This window comes from Falco biarmicus, chromosome 9 (genome assembly GCF_023638135.1).
Source record: "Falco biarmicus isolate bFalBia1 chromosome 9, bFalBia1.pri, whole genome shotgun sequence".
Classification (NCBI taxonomy): domain Eukaryota; kingdom Metazoa; phylum Chordata; class Aves; order Falconiformes; family Falconidae; genus Falco; species Falco biarmicus.
This window is the reverse complement of record NC_079296.1, coordinates 19,653,938-19,676,193: the sequence shown is the minus strand read 5'-3', so window position 1 is coordinate 19,676,193 and position 22,256 is coordinate 19,653,938. Positions and strand designations below refer to the sequence as shown.

At 41.7% G+C, this 22,256-nt stretch overlaps 1 protein-coding gene across 2 annotated transcripts in view; it reads right to left on the bottom strand.

Annotated features, from left to right (window-relative positions):
• The window catches only part of SHTN1 (shootin 1), a 70,770-nt gene extending 48,846 nt beyond the window's left edge, over positions 1-21,924 (bottom strand). For both annotated transcript variants that reach the window (XM_056352012.1, XM_056352013.1), the window contains exons 1-3: positions 21,723-21,924; positions 11,813-11,865; positions 4,383-4,443 (exon numbers count right to left, since the gene is read on the bottom strand). In XM_056352012.1, coding sequence (XP_056207987.1) covers positions 4,383-4,443; positions 11,813-11,865; positions 21,723-21,780 — 172 coding nt within the window. In that variant the 5' untranslated portion in view covers positions 21,781-21,924. The remainder of the gene's footprint in view (positions 1-4,382; positions 4,444-11,812; positions 11,866-21,722) is intronic.
• Positions 21,925-22,256: the final 332 nt, after the last annotated feature.

The following is a 22,256-nucleotide window of genomic DNA, read 5'->3' as shown; positions in this document are numbered from 1 at the left end:
GGAGCTCGTCGATGCCTACAAACATCTCAAGGGCGAGTGCCAAGAGGACGGGGCCAGGCTCCTTTCAGTGGTGCCCAGTGACGGGACAAGGGGCAACGGGCACAAACTGCCGCACAAGAAGTTATTTCTGAACATGAGGAAGAACTTATTTACCTGGAGCATGACAGAGCACTGGCACAGGCTGCCCAAAGAGGCTGGGGAGTCTCCTTCTCTAGAGACATTCAAAATCTGCCTGGATGCAACTCTGTGCAACCTGCTCTAGAGGAACCTGCTTTAGCAGTGGGTTGGGCTAGACAATCTCCACAGGTCCCTTCCAACCCTGACCATTCTGTGAACTCAGGTATGTTATGAAGTTTATTTTCATCTTCCAGTCTCCAGGTTTATACAGTATTTTAAGTATCAACACACTTGCTGACCACACTGTACAAGAACAGCTGCAGGATGGACATACAGCACAGGTCTGGGGCAAGTTTGCCAGGAAATGGAGAAAGGAGTTAAGTGACTGAAGCCTCCATATTCACTGTGTCTCCTACAGCGCATGCTCCAATGAAGTCAAATCATTACCACAGCACAGTTCCTTCACCTTGTTCTGCCCATCAGCTCTGAAGCCGCCTGCAGTAGTACATCCTGATGGAGGCAGTCCTGATGGAAACTCAACACTGCTTGCAATGCCTGATTTCTGACAGCCTCAGCTGAAAAACTCAAGATCTGTATTACTATATGGCTGTAGTGTCTGAACTGTTTCTTGTTTGAAGTCTTTCTGTGCTTGAGAGTGCCCTAAAACAAGCACCTTGGTCTCAAAACCCACCTTCACAGTCCTCAATAAAGATTCAGGCCCCAGCATGTACACACACAAACTTCCATGAGACCAGGGCCAAGAGCAAGCTGCCTGACTGTGTCTGAAATCACGGCTGTGCTACTACATTTGATGTCACATTTGTCCTTTGCACTTATAGGATCCCTATTACCACAGTGGGTACATACCACTGTGTCAAAGATACACAATATTCTTAAGAGTGACCAAAAAGTTATGGAACAAATCTTATTTGTAACATAGGATACCAATGCAAGTTAGAGGAAAGTTAAAAGCATAGATACATTTTGGCTTGCCATTCCCCTGAATTTCCAGCAGTACTGTAGGTACTTCAATATACTAGTGTTGAAGGCTGTCTTCTAAGTAACAAGCTTCCAGTCACACGGGGGATCTGGAGCAAAGCAGAAAACCCAACAAGTTTCCCATTTCTCAGGCTAGCACCTTGCTCACTGATGCAGCTCCTCCTTGGCTCCTGGCACCTTTATCCATCCTAAGCAGCAGCCTGGACCCTAATTCTGCAAGTCATTTTATGGGGCAGATTCCTTCTCAGCCCACTGTCAGGATTTCAATGTGCAGAAAGGACTACTTGCAGCTGAACAATACTTTGGAGCAGGAGCAAGGCTAAAAGAAGATAGTGTAAATATGGAGGACTTCTTCCAGTATCTCCTTTCATTTTCATAAGAACAAGCTTTAAAACCTAGAGTTTTTACACCACTGCTTAGAAAATCCCACTCGGCCTCTTCCAAGACTTTTGCCTAAATACTGAAGAGACTTACTTAAGTCCTCTTTGATATCCAGAGGTCATCCTAATTACTAGAAAAATAGGACTTAGGATAGGAAAAAGAAGGCCATTAACAAGTATTTACGCAGCTTTATAGATACTTAGTCAATATTGACTAATGTCATTAATAACATACGTAACAAGAAATACATTGGAGTTTGTTGCCAAATGTGTAGCTGCATGTAAGAAACAAGTTCGAGAAAATATGAGCAGACAAAGAAAAAAATCAGGGCAGAGTATTGGGAAATGTTGGTCCAAAAACCATTGACGTGAAGTCTTCTAACAGCAGAGCAACCACACCTCTTTCTTTGGTTGTCTTTTTGTTTCCATTTTTTCTGACTTTGGAGAAACTACCTGCTCCATGTGTGCTGTACCAGCTGCTACATTTAATTTGAAAGAGGAAAAGCTTCAGGTAGTACACGTCTATACCTCTTCTGGTGTTATTTTGCCTAGCTTTGGGAATTTGGAGCAACGAAATGCAGGATGAGGGAGCAGTGGAAATACAGAGCTGCTTCCCTTTTACAGACAGGAACCTAATGGCCTCAAGCAAGGCTAAAGTTAGGAAACAAGGATCGGGCTCACATGGCAGAACTGGGGATTACTCTTGGTTCATTTAAACTTAATTAACCTGCAATTATGATTAACTCGGGGGAAAAAATCTTTCCAAATTAAATACAAAAAAAAATGTATTATTTCCTAAGTCTGTCCAAAGTTCTTATTATGTCAATATTAATATTCATAAAGCAGCACTAAGTGGCCTGAAACATCTCTAACCTTGACAGTTTTTTTCAGGGGTAATAATAATCCGCAGCAAATGCAGGCCAACCAAAAACCACTTAACTAATTAGTAGTTGCAGTCACCGAGAAAACATGAATCAACACTGTTATTACAAGTGGCACATTTGAGTGGCATCTAATTATGACTTGATGAGCACGATACTTGCATTATCAACATTACTACTGCATCCCATCAGGGACTAAAAGCGGCTGATGGCATTGACTGCGAGAAACTCCCACTCAATGGTACTGCAGCACCCAACAATCTCCTTGGCAGGGGCACCCTCACTAAATGACATGTTAAGCATAATTACTGGTAGACATTGTAAATAAACAGGATTGGAAGTGAAAATTGTACCAAGTACATAAGACACAATCTGACACATTGGAAGTGGCAGCCTTAATTGAGAGTTTCTTTGACTGCTCAAGATCATTTCAACTGCATTTCTCGGAGGACAGTGATTATAACTGTGGAGACAGACGGCATAATGGTATCAGCACTGCTGACAGAGCAGTGAATTAAATTGTATCTGCTGTTGTGTGAAAGCCTTGATGAGAGGTACAGATCCTTAGTGGTCTTATCATTATAACACAATGGTCATGTTGTCATCAACCTTGCTGGCTCCAATTGAAAAGAAATGATTGTGTGTTGAAGCTTTCCCCCCCACCACCACCTTCTATCTCTTGTGCTCAATAGAACCAATTTTCAGAGAGCTATGAAATCACGCAATAGGGCCTAAAATGCAGCTGCTTGGCATACAAACGGGGCCCCATTAAACTGGAATCACACACAATATGTGTTTATGCCAGGAGAACAAATAGAAGCTGAGTACAGGCCAAGTTTATTCACAGACACAAAGCCAATGTAGCTCTTCATCAATATAATTGCCTTTTATATTGTCGTTTAAATAATGGGCTCTATTATTGCCTTAAAATCCTAATATTCCTGGCATTTTATCACTATGTTTACAAGGTATGTCCTTTAAAAATGTGAAAGGAAGATAAAAGAAACCTATAAAATTTTACAACATCAAATATTACTTCAAATTTTAAGTCTTAACTACTTGACATTTTTTGCCACACTCTGGTATTCCTCGTATCATAACAAAAACAAAACAGGCTGCAGTTTTTTCCAGAGGAATTAGACTTCTAAGAGAACATTCTTACCTTGCAGAACAGTTATCTAAGATCATTTAAGGCAGTAGGTGTTTGATTTTTAAATTATTTTCCATAATTGTGTCATATGAACAATTATAAAATAGAAGTGAGCAAATTCCTCTATTATACAGTCAAACAGAAGTATAGACAGTGTGATTTCCTCCTGCATTAACTTCATCCACATTTCTGATGCTTCGTTGTGCAGTTCACCATACTGGCATAAACCAGACATAACAGACCACAATCCTATTGTAACTGTCTCTTCTAAGGAGCTATTCCACTAGGATACTTCCACTCCCATTAGATGTGCTTTGTTGCTTCCAGACACCACACAGTTTCAATAGAACCATTACCATAAAAGTGTAAAACTGAATATTGACATTCTCACAGCCCAGACAAGATATACTTTGCTCTAAAAATTATCAACAGACAGCAGTTCATCCTAAAAACCTTTACTGGTGTGTTTATGCTTAAAGTAATTTTACTTCGTCACAAAAAAATTACCATTATTATTACTAGCAATGTCAGCAAAAGGGTTAAATCCCACTCAACCCAAGCATATATCATTCCAAAAGTCACTTGCAGAATCCAGGTGAGACAGAGCTGCATTTGTATTTTCACCACTTTGCACCTTAAGAATGGCTACCTGTGTCAGAGCGTATAAAAGCCATGACAGCAGTTAGTCTGACAATGGTCAGTCTCACCAGATTAGCTCCTTAAAACAAGGTTTTGAAGGAGAAACAGCAAGTGGGCCTGAATCTCAGTCTTAACACGCTGCAGAGTATGCAGAGCTATGTTCATAACTCTCTATACCAAAAAAAAACCCACTCCACACTAATATTAACAGCTTACTTTTCTGAAACTCCTCCAGTTTTTTGACAGCCTCATCTCGTTCTTGCTTGATTTTGTCACACTGTAGAAAAGAAAATTGAAATGAAATACTGATCCCAGTTATTTAATTAGCAGTCAGTCACAACATGCAAAATCAACAAAGATCCACTGCCAGCACAATAACGCACGGAAGCTTATCAAGGCATCGTTTCTTTTTGCTCTCAGTCATGTAAGATCGATGAAAACTATGCATAAAAAATTCATTACCCAGCGCATTTCCTAACCAAACTAGCAAGTTCTACTTGATTTTAGGTTCCAATTCAGAGCTACTCTGAAAACATTTTAGAAAAGTTACATTATCCTAAACTGATTTAAGTCATCCATGTTCCACACAACAGTAAAAGCAACACTTTGCATGTCAAGAATCTCCTTTTTATCTCTAGTTTAACACAAATAGACTTGGAAAAGAGGCCTACATTTCTATACCTACCATGTGCACGGAAAACCTCAAAGCCAATAAACAGGGACATGCTGTTCAGTTTCATAACATCATGATAAAAGCTTCAGCCTTAAAGAGAGGAGGACACTCATTTTCACACTTTGAGGATTTCCCATCAACCCAATTTTAATAATTTTGGGGTTAATGCTAACACTGCATAGGGCTACAATCACTGATCTTTTGATGGAAAAGTTTCTTCAAAGAGAAAGAATAAAACAGATGTTACATAGACTTGTCTAAGAAACCCCTTTCTATACGCAAATGAAAGGACTCAAAGAAATGAGTAAAATTCACAAGAGAGACAGTCAGTGATTAACCACACTGTGAAAAACACATGACCCGGGGGGAAGTATGACTGGCACACAACAGGTCTTACACTCACAGTGTACCAGACATCCTTCCTCACATGCGGTTGTGTATGTTCACAGTAATAAATCAACGCCAAGACCATGAGTTAACTTCTGGAAGAGATCTGTGTGACTGAGCTCCTTACAGTGTAACTGCAATTACAAGTATACTGACCATTGGAACAGAACTGGAGAAAAAAAAAACCTGAAATGATTTTGCTCGATTTTCAGTTTTTCCACATGAGGACTCACTTTGAGTTAGCTGGGAAAGGAGCCTGCTGTTTAGTAACAAGAAGCGGGAGAGCCCAATTCAAAGGCAGCCAAATTCAAGACAGCCCTTCTGTCAGCTCCGGAGGACCCTGGATGAGGCCCAAAGAAGGATCTGTTCTTGGGCAAGGAGAGGATGCCATTGGTGTCACCTCAGGGGCAGCCTTCACGCAGGTTTTGGAAGCTGCTGCTGATGGCTATGAGTGGGAGCAAAAGCAGCTGCACTCAACAAGCAACCTCTCTTCTCGTGGCACTGGGGTGATGAGGCAAGGGACAGCGGCTGAGTAGCGGGGACAGGTCAGTCACCAGCTGCTGTAAAGGTCTGTGAAAAAAGGCAGAGCTGCAGAAGGAGCAAGACATGCTGAGCAAGCAGCACAGGACAAAGACTCACCATTTCATCTGGCCCTGTTAACAAAGAAGCTGTTTAGAGAATCTTGCATAGGAGAGGCGGGGAAGGGAAATCTGTGCATGAATCTTGCTGCTTGCCGCCCTCCCTCTCAATTTTCTCAGCAAAAATGTGTGTTACCTTACTGGCAGAAGTGCAGTCTAAGAACAGCAGCAGTAAAAGACGCAGAAGAATTTCCGATCGTTCGTGCAAGAGTGCAGCTCCACTGCAAAAGGGGGATCAGCGTGAGCTGCTGCCTCTTTGTATTTTACAAGAGAGACACTGTAATCACACTGGCATACTTCACCCACAGATTTTTCTGCACTCTGCAAGCTTTCAGCCCACTGCACATTAAGTGAGCAAGCCGTTTTAATGCTCAGTTTAAAAACCAGGAAGATTAACATTTTAAGGATCTGATCTGTTGCCTGTGGAAGTCACCAAGACACTTTTGTACTGATGAAAACCTTGATGTAGAAGATGTGGTACACTCCCTATCCCAGTGATGGGAAAAACTCCTTTTGAAATCCTCCAGCAACATGCTCTAAGGCGTAACGGCTTTCCCTGTGCAGCAAAAGGGGAAGTGAAATGACCTATTCCACTTCACCTTGAGTGCTGTTTGCACAGAGAGCTCCATTTGGACCACGGCAAGCGGACTATTCTGATAGCTATGCATGTTTCTCTGCACAATCAGGGTCTGTAGGTTTGGGTCTCTGCTGAGCAATTCCTGCTCCCAGTTGCAGTTTCCTCAATATTTTCCCTTTGCTGCTACTGTGCTTCAGAATGAAAAAACAGGAAAAAAAGGAAAGCAGGAGATTGTTGCCCTTGCTGAAATGATCAATGGAAAGCACTTTGCCTTTTGTCTTGCAATCAGACCCGTACAAGCAGAGCTGTTGCAAGTCCTACCAAAAAAAAATAGTTTATCTCAAATTTAGCTAAGGATTAGAAAAAGCTGAGATTGTCTTAAATGTTTCAGACTGGAAAGTTATACAAACAAAATATTCCTGTAAAGTAATGAAGTTTCATAATAAAAAACGCTGTCATCCCTTAAAATACATTGAACACACCTTTAAAACAGGAAAGTTTAAAAATATCAAAATTTAGAAGTGTTAGCTGCTCTCAAAAAGCTGCACAGAAGCCTTCAAAATTCACAACCACCTCACTTTTCAAAAAGGCAATTTCAGGCAGATATGGTAGAATTCTTAGTTGACAGGAATATCAATAACGTTAAATGTTAAAAGCTAAATAAATACCATAACATCACTATAAAAATCTACTATTCACTTTTCACATTCAAGCACATGCAACTGTTGAGGAGAAACAGCTTTCAAGTATTCAATAAGTCTTCCCTTGTCAGTATTAACAGATAGCTCCATACGCAAGTACCCTCAAATAAAAAAAAAAAAAAGAGTCAATGATACCTGCATTGTTGGTCAATTTTATGGTCTTAACTTTATTTTGTTAAGAGTTCCAGCTTCTCTTCAGAAGAAAATAAGCATTTATACTATCTAATATTTATAGCACCATTATCCCAATAAAAAACTGAAGGTAACAGGCAACATTCCCGTTCCAGTCCTGAACTAGTGATAGGACTCAACAATAATTACTTGGCAATAAACAGGTATTGCATCTGTATTTTTAGAAACAAATTAAGAGCTCAGTTTCCAAAATTCATTTTGTGAATAACTCCTTACTTTGCAGAAGCAAGTTCAGGAGCTTTGCCAATCCCACTCAATTTCAGATTTTTGCCTTCTAGGTACACAAGATAAGAGGAAACACTTTCATTTCTAGCACAGGGAATTGATACGCTGACTACTTACAAGTAAACCACATACACATCAAAGGCTGATGTTCAAACCAAGACTGCATATAAAGCAAGGAGAACAGCAGTGCATAAATTTGGCGTGTACTTGGAGCTAGCACAGTACCAGGATAGTACCATGCTATCAAGGGAACCCGACAATACAACAGGATGTTGGAAGTCAATGCACACAACCACCTGGCAGCCTGTGGGTACATTCTCTGTACACCCGCTCCCACCAGCCTGATGACTCTTTGCCACTAATTCCAGGGAGGCCTGGGTTTCTTGTCTATTCTCTTTTAATAGGCTTCATTTTTGCCAACTATTTTGCACATAAGCTCCTACTGACTTCAGTAGAAAGCCTTCAAATGGCAAAAAACAAGAAAGAGATTGTTCAGTTCAGAAATTAAGATGCAAGAAGTTCACGTACTAGCCATATAGTCAATTAAAGCCATTGCTAAGCAACTCAAGATACATTCTTTCCCATTTACACAGATTATGAAATTTATGTAAATTTAATGCTTGTTCTAAAATTATGAGTTTGGTACAGTGCTCAAAAGTATCCTATGACATTTGCTACACTCAACTTACAGAAAGAATAAGCATGTCATCAGGGCAGAATCCCTTCTCCATTCCCATTTGGTGACAAAATATATAATCCACTCTATGGATTATATGCTTTAACAGAGCAACTATGAACGATGCATCAGAGATACAGTATTACACCTACTGTTTTGGATAGCTGTCTTGCTTTTTCTTTCCCCCCACTGGCAGCATGACAAAACAGTGTCAAAACCAGTGTTCAGAGTCATTTCTGTCTGATTAGCAAGTAGTCAAATATTTATTCATGATCTGACTCTGAATACATCAGCACTGCATATTAAGTTATCTACATTTGTGTGCAACTGAACATTAGTTCTGTTTTTTGGGGACTGGTACGCATGTTTAGTCGGTTCAATTAAAAGGATGACCTAAGAGAAGTAATCTGCCAATGTCATTTTTGTTCAGTTTTTAAAAGTATTTAAAAATACTAATAACAAAATTCCTGCACCAGTTTTGTCAGAGACCCCACCAGAGGTCTCAAAATCGGCAGTTTAGCAAGGCAATGAGGAAGAGATGTTGCAGATAAAAGATCTTATATTTTGCTCCTAAATTTTCACGGTTATTAGCAGCAGTGCTTTGAATAAAGTAACCTATGACAACTCAGTTTCTAATCCTAAGAATACATATGGAACAAAAAGCACACATTTTCAAAAATTTAAATTACATCTTATTTTAAGTTAGCTGCTCATTATCCACTGAGTTCCATGTTTCTAATATAAACTAGGATCATTTCTCCATGACACAGCTCATCTTTCAGAGCCATACAAGCATAGTGGTGACTTAGAAAAAGATTCCACTGAGTGCATCTAAAGCACATACATCAGACTGCTATCTAACTCCTGTGTGGTACTTTCCACAAATAATCTCCAAGCCTTATTCTAGAATTTCTCTCTTCTTTTCCTCCTATCTATGCAATTACATGAGCACAACTGATATGTGGATAATGGAGGAAGCTATTTGCTTACACTTATACTGATGAAGAGTGGCAGAAACTGGAACAGAAGCCACCCACAACTCCCCAGACCCCCAGGCAGAGATAGCCTGTGCTAAATTCCTCCAACATCAGGTCTGATCCTGCAGAGCATAAACTAAGATACAAAGTTAGAAAGATGCTAATGAGTTTTCAGGATTACCCAGCCCTGCAATAATGCAAGGAATAGTTTCTTTCAGTATTGGCACTGGAAGCAAAAATAACCATGAACTCTGTACCAGCAGATTCTTTTTTTTTGTAGAATAAATGGACTTAGGGCCTCACACTTAACCACTTGAGTCCAAGCACTTAAACAGTTAAGCACAAATGCTTACACAAGCACACCAGTTTGCAGGATGGAGGTTCTTGGATGGAGAATACTTGCATAACAACTGAAAATCCTCCAACCCTGAGCACCTGCTTAACTAATTTGTTGGACTGGGAATGTAATCCCCATGTGCTCAGAGTTGGAGGATTTTCAGTTTTATGCAAGTATTCTGAAAAACGTCATACCAGCCTTCAGAACAAACACACAGGAGTGGCTGGAGATAGGCAGTTATAGGAAAGAAGTCTTGTGTGAGAGAGGAGCAAGGAAGAAGAGCAGAATGCAAGAAACATCAGAACATCTCATTTCATCTCAATTTTGGCTACAATGTTTTTCACTGGAATTGCCTTTGAAGAAGAAAAATTTCTAAATAGAAACGCACCTCGAGAAAATCCTCCCCAATCCCCACCCCCAAAACCTCAACAAAGCTTTGTTGAAGCAACAGCAAAAGCCAGCAGGACTTGGGTTCAGGGCAAAGCTGGGGAGCCTGTTTTTCATGTGGTAGACAGTCCTGGTGTGGAACCCCTCACATGATGGAAGCCAACAAGCAGCACAAGCTTGGAGGGGACAGGGCAAATTCAAGAAAGAGCACTGTGAAGGGCAGAACACACTGAAACCACATGCAGCTGAGGAAGTCCCCAGGCCGCAAGTGGTTTGGAAACTATAAGAGTACTCTGCAGAGGTGTTTTATACACGCTGTTACTCCTCCCTCTCCGCTGCTGTCAGAGGCAGGACACCAGGCTACTGGACTCTTGGTTTAACTCAGTTTCATTCTCCTTTTCCTCTGAGCACTAGGAGATGAACTGCTGCAGTCTTCTGAACAGCAAAAATTGAGGACCGATTTCCTGGGATATCTGAGGCTCTTGTGTAGGACAGCAGAACAGGAATGCAGCAACAAGCACAGTATAAAAGACAAGGAGGTCAACGGGTAGGAGGGAGTGAAGTGCAATGCGCTGAGCTCAGTGGAAATACACATAATCATTGCTGAAGCATAATGTGAAGATAAGCTTAAAGTTTTCTTTAATAATGAGAAAGTAGCTAAGAACAAGGTCTTCCCAATACAGCCTTGGCATTGCAACATTTATAGCAACCAGACTAAAAGTGACCCTTCAGAAATTACTTCACAGAAAGCTAAATTAAACCTACATGCCTTGGCAGCTAATAGGGATTTGAAAACTAACATGTCTCTTGCACTTTCAGTTCACTAATACTGAAGAAAGGATAATTTTTTTGTTTATCATACAGAGTAGCACTGACTCCTCCTCTACCTTCCTCGCTATCTAGAACCGGTATGAGTCTTTTAAAGGCCACAGTTTCTTTCGGCAGATATCTGCTAAAGACCTTTTGCACATTGACACGGATTTATGCAGCGCAACACTCCCATCTAATCTCTCGCAGGAGTTCTCTGTTCCCATTGGCTTCCTTGCAGAAAGCAGGTGTGTTGAATGAACAACAGTGCTGGGTGGAAAGAGCTACCTTACCGAATATGCTTAATTTAACTACTAAACAGTTCATCATAATTACAACAAACAATCTAGAAAGCAGTCATTTTTTACTCTAGTATGTCTGAACATTAAAAAAATTAATCCTGCAGTGATGTATGAAATTCAGCTCAAACATTAAAAGCTTCTTTTTCAAGTTGGACAGGCACACAGATTTCACAGAAAGATGTGTGATACGCTGCCATTCCATTTTATGCTGCAGTACCATTCTCCAAATTGAGATAAGATATTTTGCTCTCCTATTAAAAATTGGGTTGGTTTGTTTTTTAGGGTGACAGGGTGGGGCCAAGGGAGGGGAGAAGACTTTAAAGACCTTCAGAAATCATATTCCAACTTTCAGAAGGGCTGGGTACTTTTTTTTTTTTTTTTCAGTAAGTCCCATTACGCAAATCTATTTGTAATAAAACAAGGTTTAGAACCAAAAGAAACAAGAATATCTACACACTTGAGTTGTCTACATTTCCCATTGTAATCCTAGGCAAGCTGTCTATTTCAGCAATCAGTTAAAACAAATTATAGATAAAAATCATACATAAAATCAAAATATACATTTAGAACAACTTTTCTGGAGCGGGACAGCTGGAATAGTTGATGGGAGTTGCACTCTGCTCCTCAATACTTACATGTGATAAGTATCACTTGCATCTATACGTAATCAGCTGAGCTCACAAAAGCAGACAACAACCCACCGTAGCAAATAAGGTATACTGATATTTAGCATTTTAGTATTAAAGAAATAATCAACAGATACAAACCTCTTCTTTTGTTTTCTTATTTTCTGCTCTAAGCTCTTCATATTCGCCAATAGCTATGCAAGAAAAAAGAAAAGTAAGTTAATATTGCAGCACTTCCTTTGCCCAAATCAGCTCTCCATTTCATTCATTTTAAAGCTCTTCTGGCTATCTACACAGACTTCTTAAATAACACGGGTCATAAACTTCATTAATAGTGGATGAACTGGATATCCTTGTAGAATTGAAGTAATTGGAAAGTGTCTGAAAAAGATGGTGGCTCCCAAAACAATCAATTTTTGATCAATGGAGAGTTAAACAACCTTATTGATTGAGTTCAAAAATTACAAAGTGAATGTACTGGCTTGCACTCACTATTTTATACCCACACTGGCTCAGGTTACAGATCAATCCTAGAAAGCATGGTTAATACAATACTGTTACACATAATGTAACTCCAGAGTAGCTGAGCGCCTTTATTTATTTATTTATTTATTTACTAACATTTTCTTCCAACAAGAGTCCTAGGACAGACCTTTTTCTTTAAACTCCACACTGGAGTCATGAAATGATTGTATGATTTACTTGGAATCACACAAGAACTCAGCTGCAGGGATCAGCAGGGAAGGGATCAACCTCCAGGATGCTAGAGATCCACAGTTTCAAACCAGTAAATAATATGCAGAAACAATCGATCAGCTACCAATTAAACTTCCAGTTTACTGTGTATTTTTATGTGTCTTCTTACATCTTTTATTTTACTACCTTAGAGACATGCCATTGTTACCACAACTTCCCAATTCTGTTGTCCTTTCAGTGTGTCCCATATGGGTTGTTTTGCTTCCAAGACCATAGAAATTTTATTGTCGCTAGAAAGAAGCTGAATACACCTCCAAACCTTAGAACAACAAACCTCGCTAGAAAGCAACACTGTTCAGTCTTCAAGATGCATGCTGCAAGAATAAAATGAGAGGGCTCCCGACATCACTATGCACTTTATCCCAGCCCTGTGGCATCTTCTCAAATTTTTTCTTATACCTAAGAGAAGCTATACTAGCATACAGGTTTTATTTCAATCCAACTTAATTAAAACTGGATAAAGGATGTGAATATATGGTTTTCAGCTGACAATAGCAGAGATGTTGGAGTTTCATCTTAAACTTAACATGTCTTACCCTACATCTGAAGACATGAACATGTACAATCTGGCAGATTAGCCACCCGAAAACCCGCTAGCCCTTTCTAGCTTTAGATAGTTAAACTTTTTCAAACAAGAAGCTCTTACAAATGAAAGTTACACTTTACACTGTTGTGACAGCCTCTTCTGCTTCTCCAGAGTTTAAAAATCTGTTGAAATAAAACTAATCCAACTCAATCCTGAAAGCTAGGTCCATGGCATCACTGTTCTGCTTGCCTTCAGCATGCCTATTACTCTCAGCAGCAGCACAGAAGTACCTCCGATGTAAAAAACTCAAATTATCCTAATTCCTCTTTTCTGCAAGACCACTTCATTTCATAGATGCAGGACTGACGTACATGAAGTCTGGGATACAGAAAGCAGTATTAGCTCCTGGGCTAGTAACTCAAAACACAGGACTCTGCTCCTTGTGTGCCCTGACCAGCAATGGGGAAATGGCAAGACCTTGCTGACTGTATTAACTAGAAAGGGAAATGAAGGAACACTAGAAATCTCTTAGCCAGAATCTCAGCTTTGCTGTGATCAGCAGCGTTGAAAAATTTGCAGGGCTCTCAAAGAGGAAAAAGTTAAATAAAACCACTGAAAACAAAGTCACGGTCCACATGCAAACTCACAGAAAATCTGATTATTTGAACAGATGGAAAAAAATCCTCACTCCTGCTCATCCAAGTAAAAAGATATATCTGAAGAGCAGAACAAACAAAATCAGGTTTCTTAAAAATGTGCCATGCATCCCCCTGCCAGTAAAACCAAGGTTTCCCATCCATCCCTTTACTTTGTCCCCACTCCTCCTTACCTAGCCCGGAGACCCCTACCCACCTCCCATAGTCAAGAAGCACACAAAACCAACAGGTAGATGAACAAGGAAGAAACCACACTGATGCAGTTGCTCTAAGAAAGAGCGCCTTTAGTGAAACAACACATTTCCTGCACATGAACATGGAACAGAAAAGCTATGCCTCTTGATCAGTGTTCCACTTCTAATTTCCCTGTTCCCTTTAAGAAAACAAGGAAAGAGATTCCTAGCACCCAGATGCAAGAAAAGGAATGAAGGCTGTATCAACAGATATAGTTTCTTCATACTTGAAAACTGCTAGTGTTTGCTTGCCTGGAACTCATACTTGCTATGCAATGCTTTAAAAATGACTGAAAAATGTAAATATAGATTTGCCCCACCCTTAGCTCTCCTCACATGCTCCATGAACAGAGAACTCTGAATCAGCTGCCCTGAAGGCATGGATACAGGAACAAGTTACCAAAAGACAAGGAGACAATTTACACAACGCTCCAGTAATTCCAGTGAGGGCTCACCTGTGAGAGACTGGGAATTAAACCGTCTGTTATGGGTAGCCCTTCCCTCTTTTGCTGCTGACTGTTATCCACAGCACATTCATTGTGGAATTTCATTGCGGAACACAAACACAAAATCATCAGCTACTTCATGCTGCACTCACATGGCAACTTTCTGCAGTGCCTTTTTACCATGCCCACCCCCTTACAGTCACTGCAAAACTGTTAGCTCTGCCTTGAATACAGCTAATGCATAGCAAGGATCTGGTATCTTAAAACAAGATTGTTCTTCGTGGATGGCAACCTCTAGATAAAGCTCCAATACAGATCCCATCATTCAGATTTTCAGTTTTGGATTTATTATACACTAAGTCTAATGAAGAAATTGCTGTTTTTATCAGGCCTGGAAACAGAAATAATAATTTTAAAATGACTACACCATTTTCTGCTGTATATCAGATTCTCTGCAAAGGCAGAAGATGGAAATTGGCGGGCTTTTTTTTTTCTAAACATTGGAGGGGGTATTGGGAAGGTTTTATACAAAGTTTTTCAAGTGTTTTACATACAATAAGTTTTGAGGCCATCTAAAATAAACTCAAAGTCTACATAACCTTCACTGAACAACTAAATGCCATAAAGGTGACAATCATCTCTTTACTCTAAAATGACCCTAAAACAATTAATACCAGCAGCACTAGGCAACACTTTACATGTTCCAAATCTCATATAGCTTATTTAGCCTTAAAACGCACTTTGGTAGATCAAAAGTTATCATTATCACCCATTTATAAATCAACAAGCAATAAATCCTGTTGTATGAGGACCTCCCTAAACCTTCTCTGTGAGACAGGACTGTTTTTTCACCTTAACCTATGAAGGTGCTCACACAATATGACAATGGCACTTGAGCATCTCAAAACTTCTTACATCTCACCTTGACTCACTCAGATTGTGCTATACATAATTTAACCCTGGAATAAAAACTCTTTCCAATAAATCAGTGGTGAATGAAACAGACTAAAATGCTTTACTAAAGGTGCTAGTAAAATTCCGTAACTGTACATCATTTTATCAAAGCATCAGTACTGTAGTATATATTGATAGTAAAATGCCTATGTTGTACTCATTAGCCTTCAGTGAATCCTGAAGAACTATAATAAATAAGTATCAGAGACAACTCCAGAAACTATCGCTGTCCGACACTAAGTTTACCTTAATAGATACACAACAGTATTATAGGAAAAAAATATCAGGATACAAACCCTATTTCTTTGCTTCAGGCTATCTTCACGCAGTACAAGGGCAACATTACAACTTTACTTCAAGACTAAGGAGAGAAAAGAGCTGGAAAAAGAGCTCTTAGCCCACCCAAAACATTCCCAGCCTTACTTGCTTTTACTGTAAAACACTCAAACCACAAAACAGCCAACATGAGTGAACACAGCATGTTCCTTCATAGCATGACCATGCTCATTCAGCAGCTACTTATTCCACAGCTCAGTGGGCCAGAAAGAACTGTCCTGTCAAGATATATCAATGTACTTTATCTGTATTAAATTAAGGAGGTAACTTTGTATGCAGAAGGTCCTTTAACTATATCTCAGTCTTTTGATTTTTAGTTGTGAACCTGAGTCTTCTGAACCTGGATTTGCTACCAGCAGATACACATTATCTAAATTAAATGTTTTATATATTAGATACTTATTGTGGCTAAAAAGCACTTGTTAGTAAAATGAGGTCACAAGGATAAAAGTATGTAATGACTATAATTCATAGTGAACAACAGAAAAGACACCTTCACTTACACAGAGCAAGGTGGTGAGAGACTTCCTACACTTTTTATTTAAAAATTCATTAACTCTTTTTCTAATGCTGTACATTGAAAATACAAATTAAAAAAACAACCTTTAAAAGCTACATGAACTTCTTTTTTATTTATATTTATATTGCATTTATATTGCAAACCAGGGTAGTCTTTAAGTAGGCTGAAAGCCCTTCCATGCCAAATCAACAAGTAATGACACTTCAGCATTTCAAATCTACTTATTTAATCAAAAAGTATGTAGAGCTGTCAAAGGAAGCAAGTGTCATTCCGCTATTTATTCTTCTAGACTATGGAACAGGCATGTCTTTGCTGGTACAGGCAAGAGAAAGAGCTTACAGTGTGAGAAGGCCTTCACTCCAGATAAAACAAGCTATCCCAGTGAAGTCATCTTTTGTTGGTAGAAGCAAACTAACAACCAGCATTTTGCAGGTTCAGATGTATCATTAGAGAGAGAATTACCCCCGACAGCAACACTGCACCAGACACTTTAATGGGACTGCTGCCACCACCCACCTCATCCCAGTGTACTTGGAATAGGGAGTCAGGCTAAGTCTTTTCTACAAACCACCTCTCAAATAGCAATGGTCTCCCTACAAGCACAGCATGCGTAAGACCTGTGAATTGCTGTCAAAAGTGTAAACAAAAGTCAAAAAGGCTCAACTTTTCTCTTGTTTCCCATTTTAGGCTCAAAGATCCCCTTCACTTAACCGGGTGATCTCTATTTCAACAGGACACGGTGTGACATCAGTAGTGCCAGCCATGTGCAAACTACTTCAAACTGATGCCTGGGAAGCATTTCTAACATCTCCTGGGCCTCCATGAAAGAGAGATGGAGCTGAGGAACAAGCACTTACAGGCTTGTGTAATGGTTAATATGTGTAATGGTTAATATATGTAATGGCATTATACTCGTTACTTCACAATGACTCCAAATCCTGAGTCAGCATATATAAATATATTATTTGGGCCTAAAGTTTACAGAGCCAAACTAAGCTTTTGGTCACATGTCAGTTGCATTAGCTGATACCTACAAGATTCCATTACCAAACAGTTCTTTAAAAAATAAACAAATAAAAATCAGGTGTGTAAGTATACAAAGGTAAGCATTAAGTACAAATACTGTAAGTCAGATCCTGCATCTGGGTTCCCACATGCTTTGATTTTACTCAAATCTGTAGAAATGTGTACAAAAAATTTTTTTCATGAGATCCCAAGTTTGCATCCTGCAGTCTTACAGCTTCCTGGAACCTGGACAGAGAAATTAAATACACCACTACCTGACAAAGCCCAACCACTAAGCTCACACCAAAAGACTTGCCTTCACAAGTTTCTGAAAGGCAGGTAGGGTTCCACACAAGAAACTAAAGTGGAAAACACTTTTAAACATTAATACATGAAAAAAAACATTCAGGCAGGGTGGGTTCTGCTGGTGAACGATGACTGCTGTGTACAAACACCCACATACATGGGTATATGGGGGAGGAACAACTATAGAGAAGATGACAACAGAGAAACATAGCAGCCAACAATATATCCTAAACAAAGAAATTCCTCTGGCCATATAAATTATTCCTCTGCCACAAAGAAGAATAAATTTGTCAAACCACATTAAGAGCTTATCAATAACAGATACTTAAAAAGTATTACCCTGAGATATCACTGTTAGATTGGTAGTCTGTTTCTTAGAATATTTCCTTATTCAAAGATTCTGACATAAAAAAAAAAATAAAGAGATTGCATAGATCTTAAAAAAAAAAATCATAGAGCCATAGTGCTTGAGACTAGAGACTGGAAATCACCACACTTCATCAAATCCAGCCAACAAACACAGAGCAAGACCTTCAAAACTGACAAAGAAAACCCAGGCAATGTAACCATGCTTAGTATATGTATAGTTAACAGGAGTTGTTAACCACTGTAATTTAACCAAGTGACCAGAAATGTGACTGTGATAGTGGCAGCTGAAGTGTAATTTTACCTAGTTTTAACTCCAGATGTTTTGGTTGCTGACTCTTGTTTTCGACTAAACAAAAGTGACCGCAGCGGAAAATGACTCTGTCTTTAAGGGCAAAGTACCAGCAGTGCAAATAAAAGGAAAGACAAACAAGGCAATCTTCCAGGCAGGTAATCAACTACTGTTACAACATAGCTGTTAGCTTGCTACAGTTCCTCAGGTTCTACAACCAACCACTAATAATGCAAGGCTTTGCCCACTTGATTGGGTTTGTTTCAGTTCTAAGTCTTACCCATAGGAATTATAAGGGCCAGCTGAATAGAAAAGTACACTGCTAGAAATACCACTTGAAAGTACGGTTAGGTAATACTAATATTTATAGTGGATCTGCTTTATCAAACCAAGCCATCTCAGAAAGCTATTCACAGGATTAAAAGTCAAACAATACTTTTAAGTCCTAAATATCATCAATACAGAGATCATGTTTCTTCATGATGCTCACCTTAAACTTGGTAATGGAGCAAGCCAAAGGACGATCAGTATCAGGTATCTCAGTCTAACACACAGGACTTGGAAAATTCAGCATGGGAGAAAGATAAATGTATCTTGCACACAGACAGCTGCAGTGCCCTTGTTGCTGTTCAGAGCACTGCCAAACAGCCACACGAGTTTGCGCAGACACCAGTCAGCATCACAGCTGCCATTGAGAATTGAGCAGGCAGCTACACAACACCTGCCTCAGGTTCAATGTATTGACCTTGATTAGGAAAAGTATAAGCAGTAGCTGAAATGTGACAGCAATCAGCCACCTACGCTGCTATTTGCCTTCCCCTCTACCTTTTGCCTCATTTCTCAGACACTTTAGTTAGCTGGTGTCAGGCAAGTTTCTCAAGACTAGAAAAACACATCCTGAAAGAGAAACCAAACAACAGCTACTGAACAAATGTTCTCTGAAACCCCTCCAAATCAATGGGTGTTTACCAGAAATCTGACTACAGACCATAATGTTACAGTAGTCTGAAGCCATATGCCACTCTGAAGGCGTTAAAGACAAGACATGATAAGTACATACACCCATTACCCCAAATATTCAGAGACAGCAGATCCTTCCACCAACAGCATTTACTTACCGAGTAATACTGCTATCTACACCTGGAAGCAGTAAAGAGGAAAAATAAAAGGCTGCTCTTCCTCCTCTTTTCACGCTGCCCCTGTTTAATGGAGCATCCTAAAATTACTTGAGGAAAGTTGTTAGTATCTAAAATAGTCTTGTTATCAATATGATTGGAGGGGAAATGATATATTCAAAATTCCATTATATAAAGAGGGAAAAAAATTTACTTACCTACAGCAACAATATTTAGGTCATTACTGTTAGGACAATTTTATGCATCTCATTACCTTTTCATCACTTGAATTCTTTTCTTTGGGCACCTCAGACTTGTCAGTTAACATAATGTAACTATTAATTTAACTGCGGTGTGCTGCCATAATTTTGCATTGGTTTAGATGTGAAACAGCATATAGGAGAGTATTTTCAAAAGTTTTCCAGTGGCTAAAACTTTCTCACCAGCCATACAATTACAAAAACATCTGTTAGCCTCACAACAACACTCTACAACTCCTGCATTTGGGGATGAACATCCACCAAAAAATGCCTTACAGGACAAGGTGTGCCGAGTACAGTTTCTGTTTCAACAGCTTAAGTGGATCTGGGACAGCCAGTCCTCAAGTTACAGTAACTTTCCCTTGAACTAATTCCTGCAGTCCTGTAAAATTTCATTAGACCTTAAAAGATACTCAGCCTACTGGAGCAGAAGACTTTCAGACATCAGATCTGAAGCCTCAACCTAACCAAGTTCAAGAGGCTAGGATTTCTCTAAAGAACAACCCAAACCTGCCTTTTTGCAACTAATTATTGCCATTTTAGCAACTGTCTTTTTTGCACAGGCAGCTCCTCTGGTACTGGAGCTGGTACCATCCAACAGTACCGGCAAGAAGCAGTCGGCAAAAAAACCCAGATTTTTAGCCTTATTTTTTGGTCTCGTGTTATCAAAATGCACAGCTAAAAGATTATCATAAATTTTATACCCACTGAAATCCTTTTAAGTCAGAATCTACCCAGTCCAGCCAGTAATCATGAATTTACAATGCTGAGTGTACAGGAACAACCAAAAAAAGAAGTGTCAAGGCAGGTCATAAACAGTTCATAAAAATCCAGCTGAAATTTGGTTAAGAAAAGCTTCTGCTATACAGCAATAGTGACCAAGCACATTGATGGCCAAGAAAAAATGACAGAAAAAGGGCACTGATCACACCCCCATAATTTCACTCTTTTACACAACTTTGTCCAACAGGTCCTTTCCAAACAGCTCCTCCCAGGCTCATGGGAGACCAGGAGAACACAGTTATGGGAATTAACAGCTGCAAGTTACAGGCTTGGTACTCTGCACCTACTGCACATGGTGCTGTGAGACAGGAGCCACACCAATTGTTTGAAGCATGTTCACAAGCAGATGTCCACAATTCAAACAGCTGGTAATGCCCATTTTTCAAGTGTTGCCTACCTATCTAACCAAAGTAGAAACTTTGCTAGACCAACCTGGTTTGGGGATTGACTGACCAGGGAAGTTAAAAAATGGGCTGCCTTTTGAGCATCCAAGCTCTTTTCCATTCCCCTTCTTACAGAAGAACTGTTTACAATGCATCAGCTTCCGAGCCGAACTATTCACTCACAAAGCTGAATATCTATAAAGTTGAAGTACTGGACTTTTCTCCAAAAGCACCGAGAGTGACTCACACAGGAATCCAAACCAGTCCAACACAACTGCTCCCTTTCATTTACACTGGCACTACAAAGGCCCTACAGAAACGTCTGGCGTACCAAGGCGAGCCCCAAGCCACGGGTAGGAAGTTTGCACACTGACAGGGAGAGGGATGGATGGTGTTGGCTGGGCTGGGTTAGCACCAGATCCTGCAGCGCAGGGCGGGAGATGGGACACGATGCCAGGTTCGGCACAGCCAGGCACACCACGTGAAGCTCGAGAGACAGCAAGGCAGACTTCCACCTCCTGCAGCCGGCCAGACATCTGGGCTCACCAGTACCGCTGGCCGGGGACCCATTGCCCACCGTGAGCCATGCCCACCACCAGCCCACGGGCCAGACCGAGCACAGGGCGGCAAGGCCCGGGCTGCGGGCAGTCCATGTGCCACCAGCACCGCAGCCTCTGCCCTCAGCCCGCCCGCCATGGGCCGCCGCGACGCCCACGCCCGCCCCGCCTCAGCCGAGCCCACCTGCGGGCGGCGAGGCAGCTGCGGCGGGCACTGGCAAGGGGTACCACCGAAACGTTTTGCTCCCCCGATTTATTTTGTTCAGGCTTTTTTCTCCTCTGCGTGGAGGGAGGGAGAAAGGGGCCTCGGAAGGAGGGACCTGGCCGCCGGGCGGGGGACGCTCAGGCCGCAGCCGCCCCCCCTCCCCGGCACAGGCCGCGCCCGCCCCGCCGCGCCCCGACCCCCCGCGGGGCCGGGCACGGAGCCCCCGCCTCACGCCGCCGCCTCACGCCGCCGCCCGGCAGCCGCTCCCGCCGGCCGAGCCAGAGCCCGCGGCGGCGGAGGGGGAGCCGTGCTCCCCAGCGCCGGAGGCGGCGACGGCGCCGCCCGCCCCTACCTTGGTCCTTCAGGCTGGCAAGGAGCTCCAGCTGCTTCTCTTCGTCGGAGCTGTTCATCTTGCCCCGCCGCCGCCGGCCAGCGGCTGCCCCGCTCCGCCTCACCTAGCGCGGCTTCACCTGGCAGCGGGGGCAGGGACGGCGGAGCCCCGGGGCGCGGCGGGCGCGGCGAGCGGCCCGGCCCGCTCTGCACATGCCCAGACTCCCGCGGCGTCCCAGTGAGCATGTGCGAGGTGCGGGCACGGCGGCACCTCGGCCCGCGGGCGGGCACCGGCCGGCAGGATGGCACTCGGCCCGCACGCCCGCCGGCCGGCCGCGGTTACACCCCAGGGCCGCTCGGCTTGTGGACGAGGGGGCAGGGGGCACAACAGCCACCAGCTGTTGCGGAGACGGGCGTCCTCACTGCCCTGTTGGGGCGGCCGGCGCGCCAGCCCCACGTAGGCACTGATGGGCCCTGAAGGCCCTTCCCGCCAGCCCGCTAGGGTGTCCCCCCACGGGTCTCCCGTGGGCCGGGCAGAAGCCCTCCTGAACCGCTC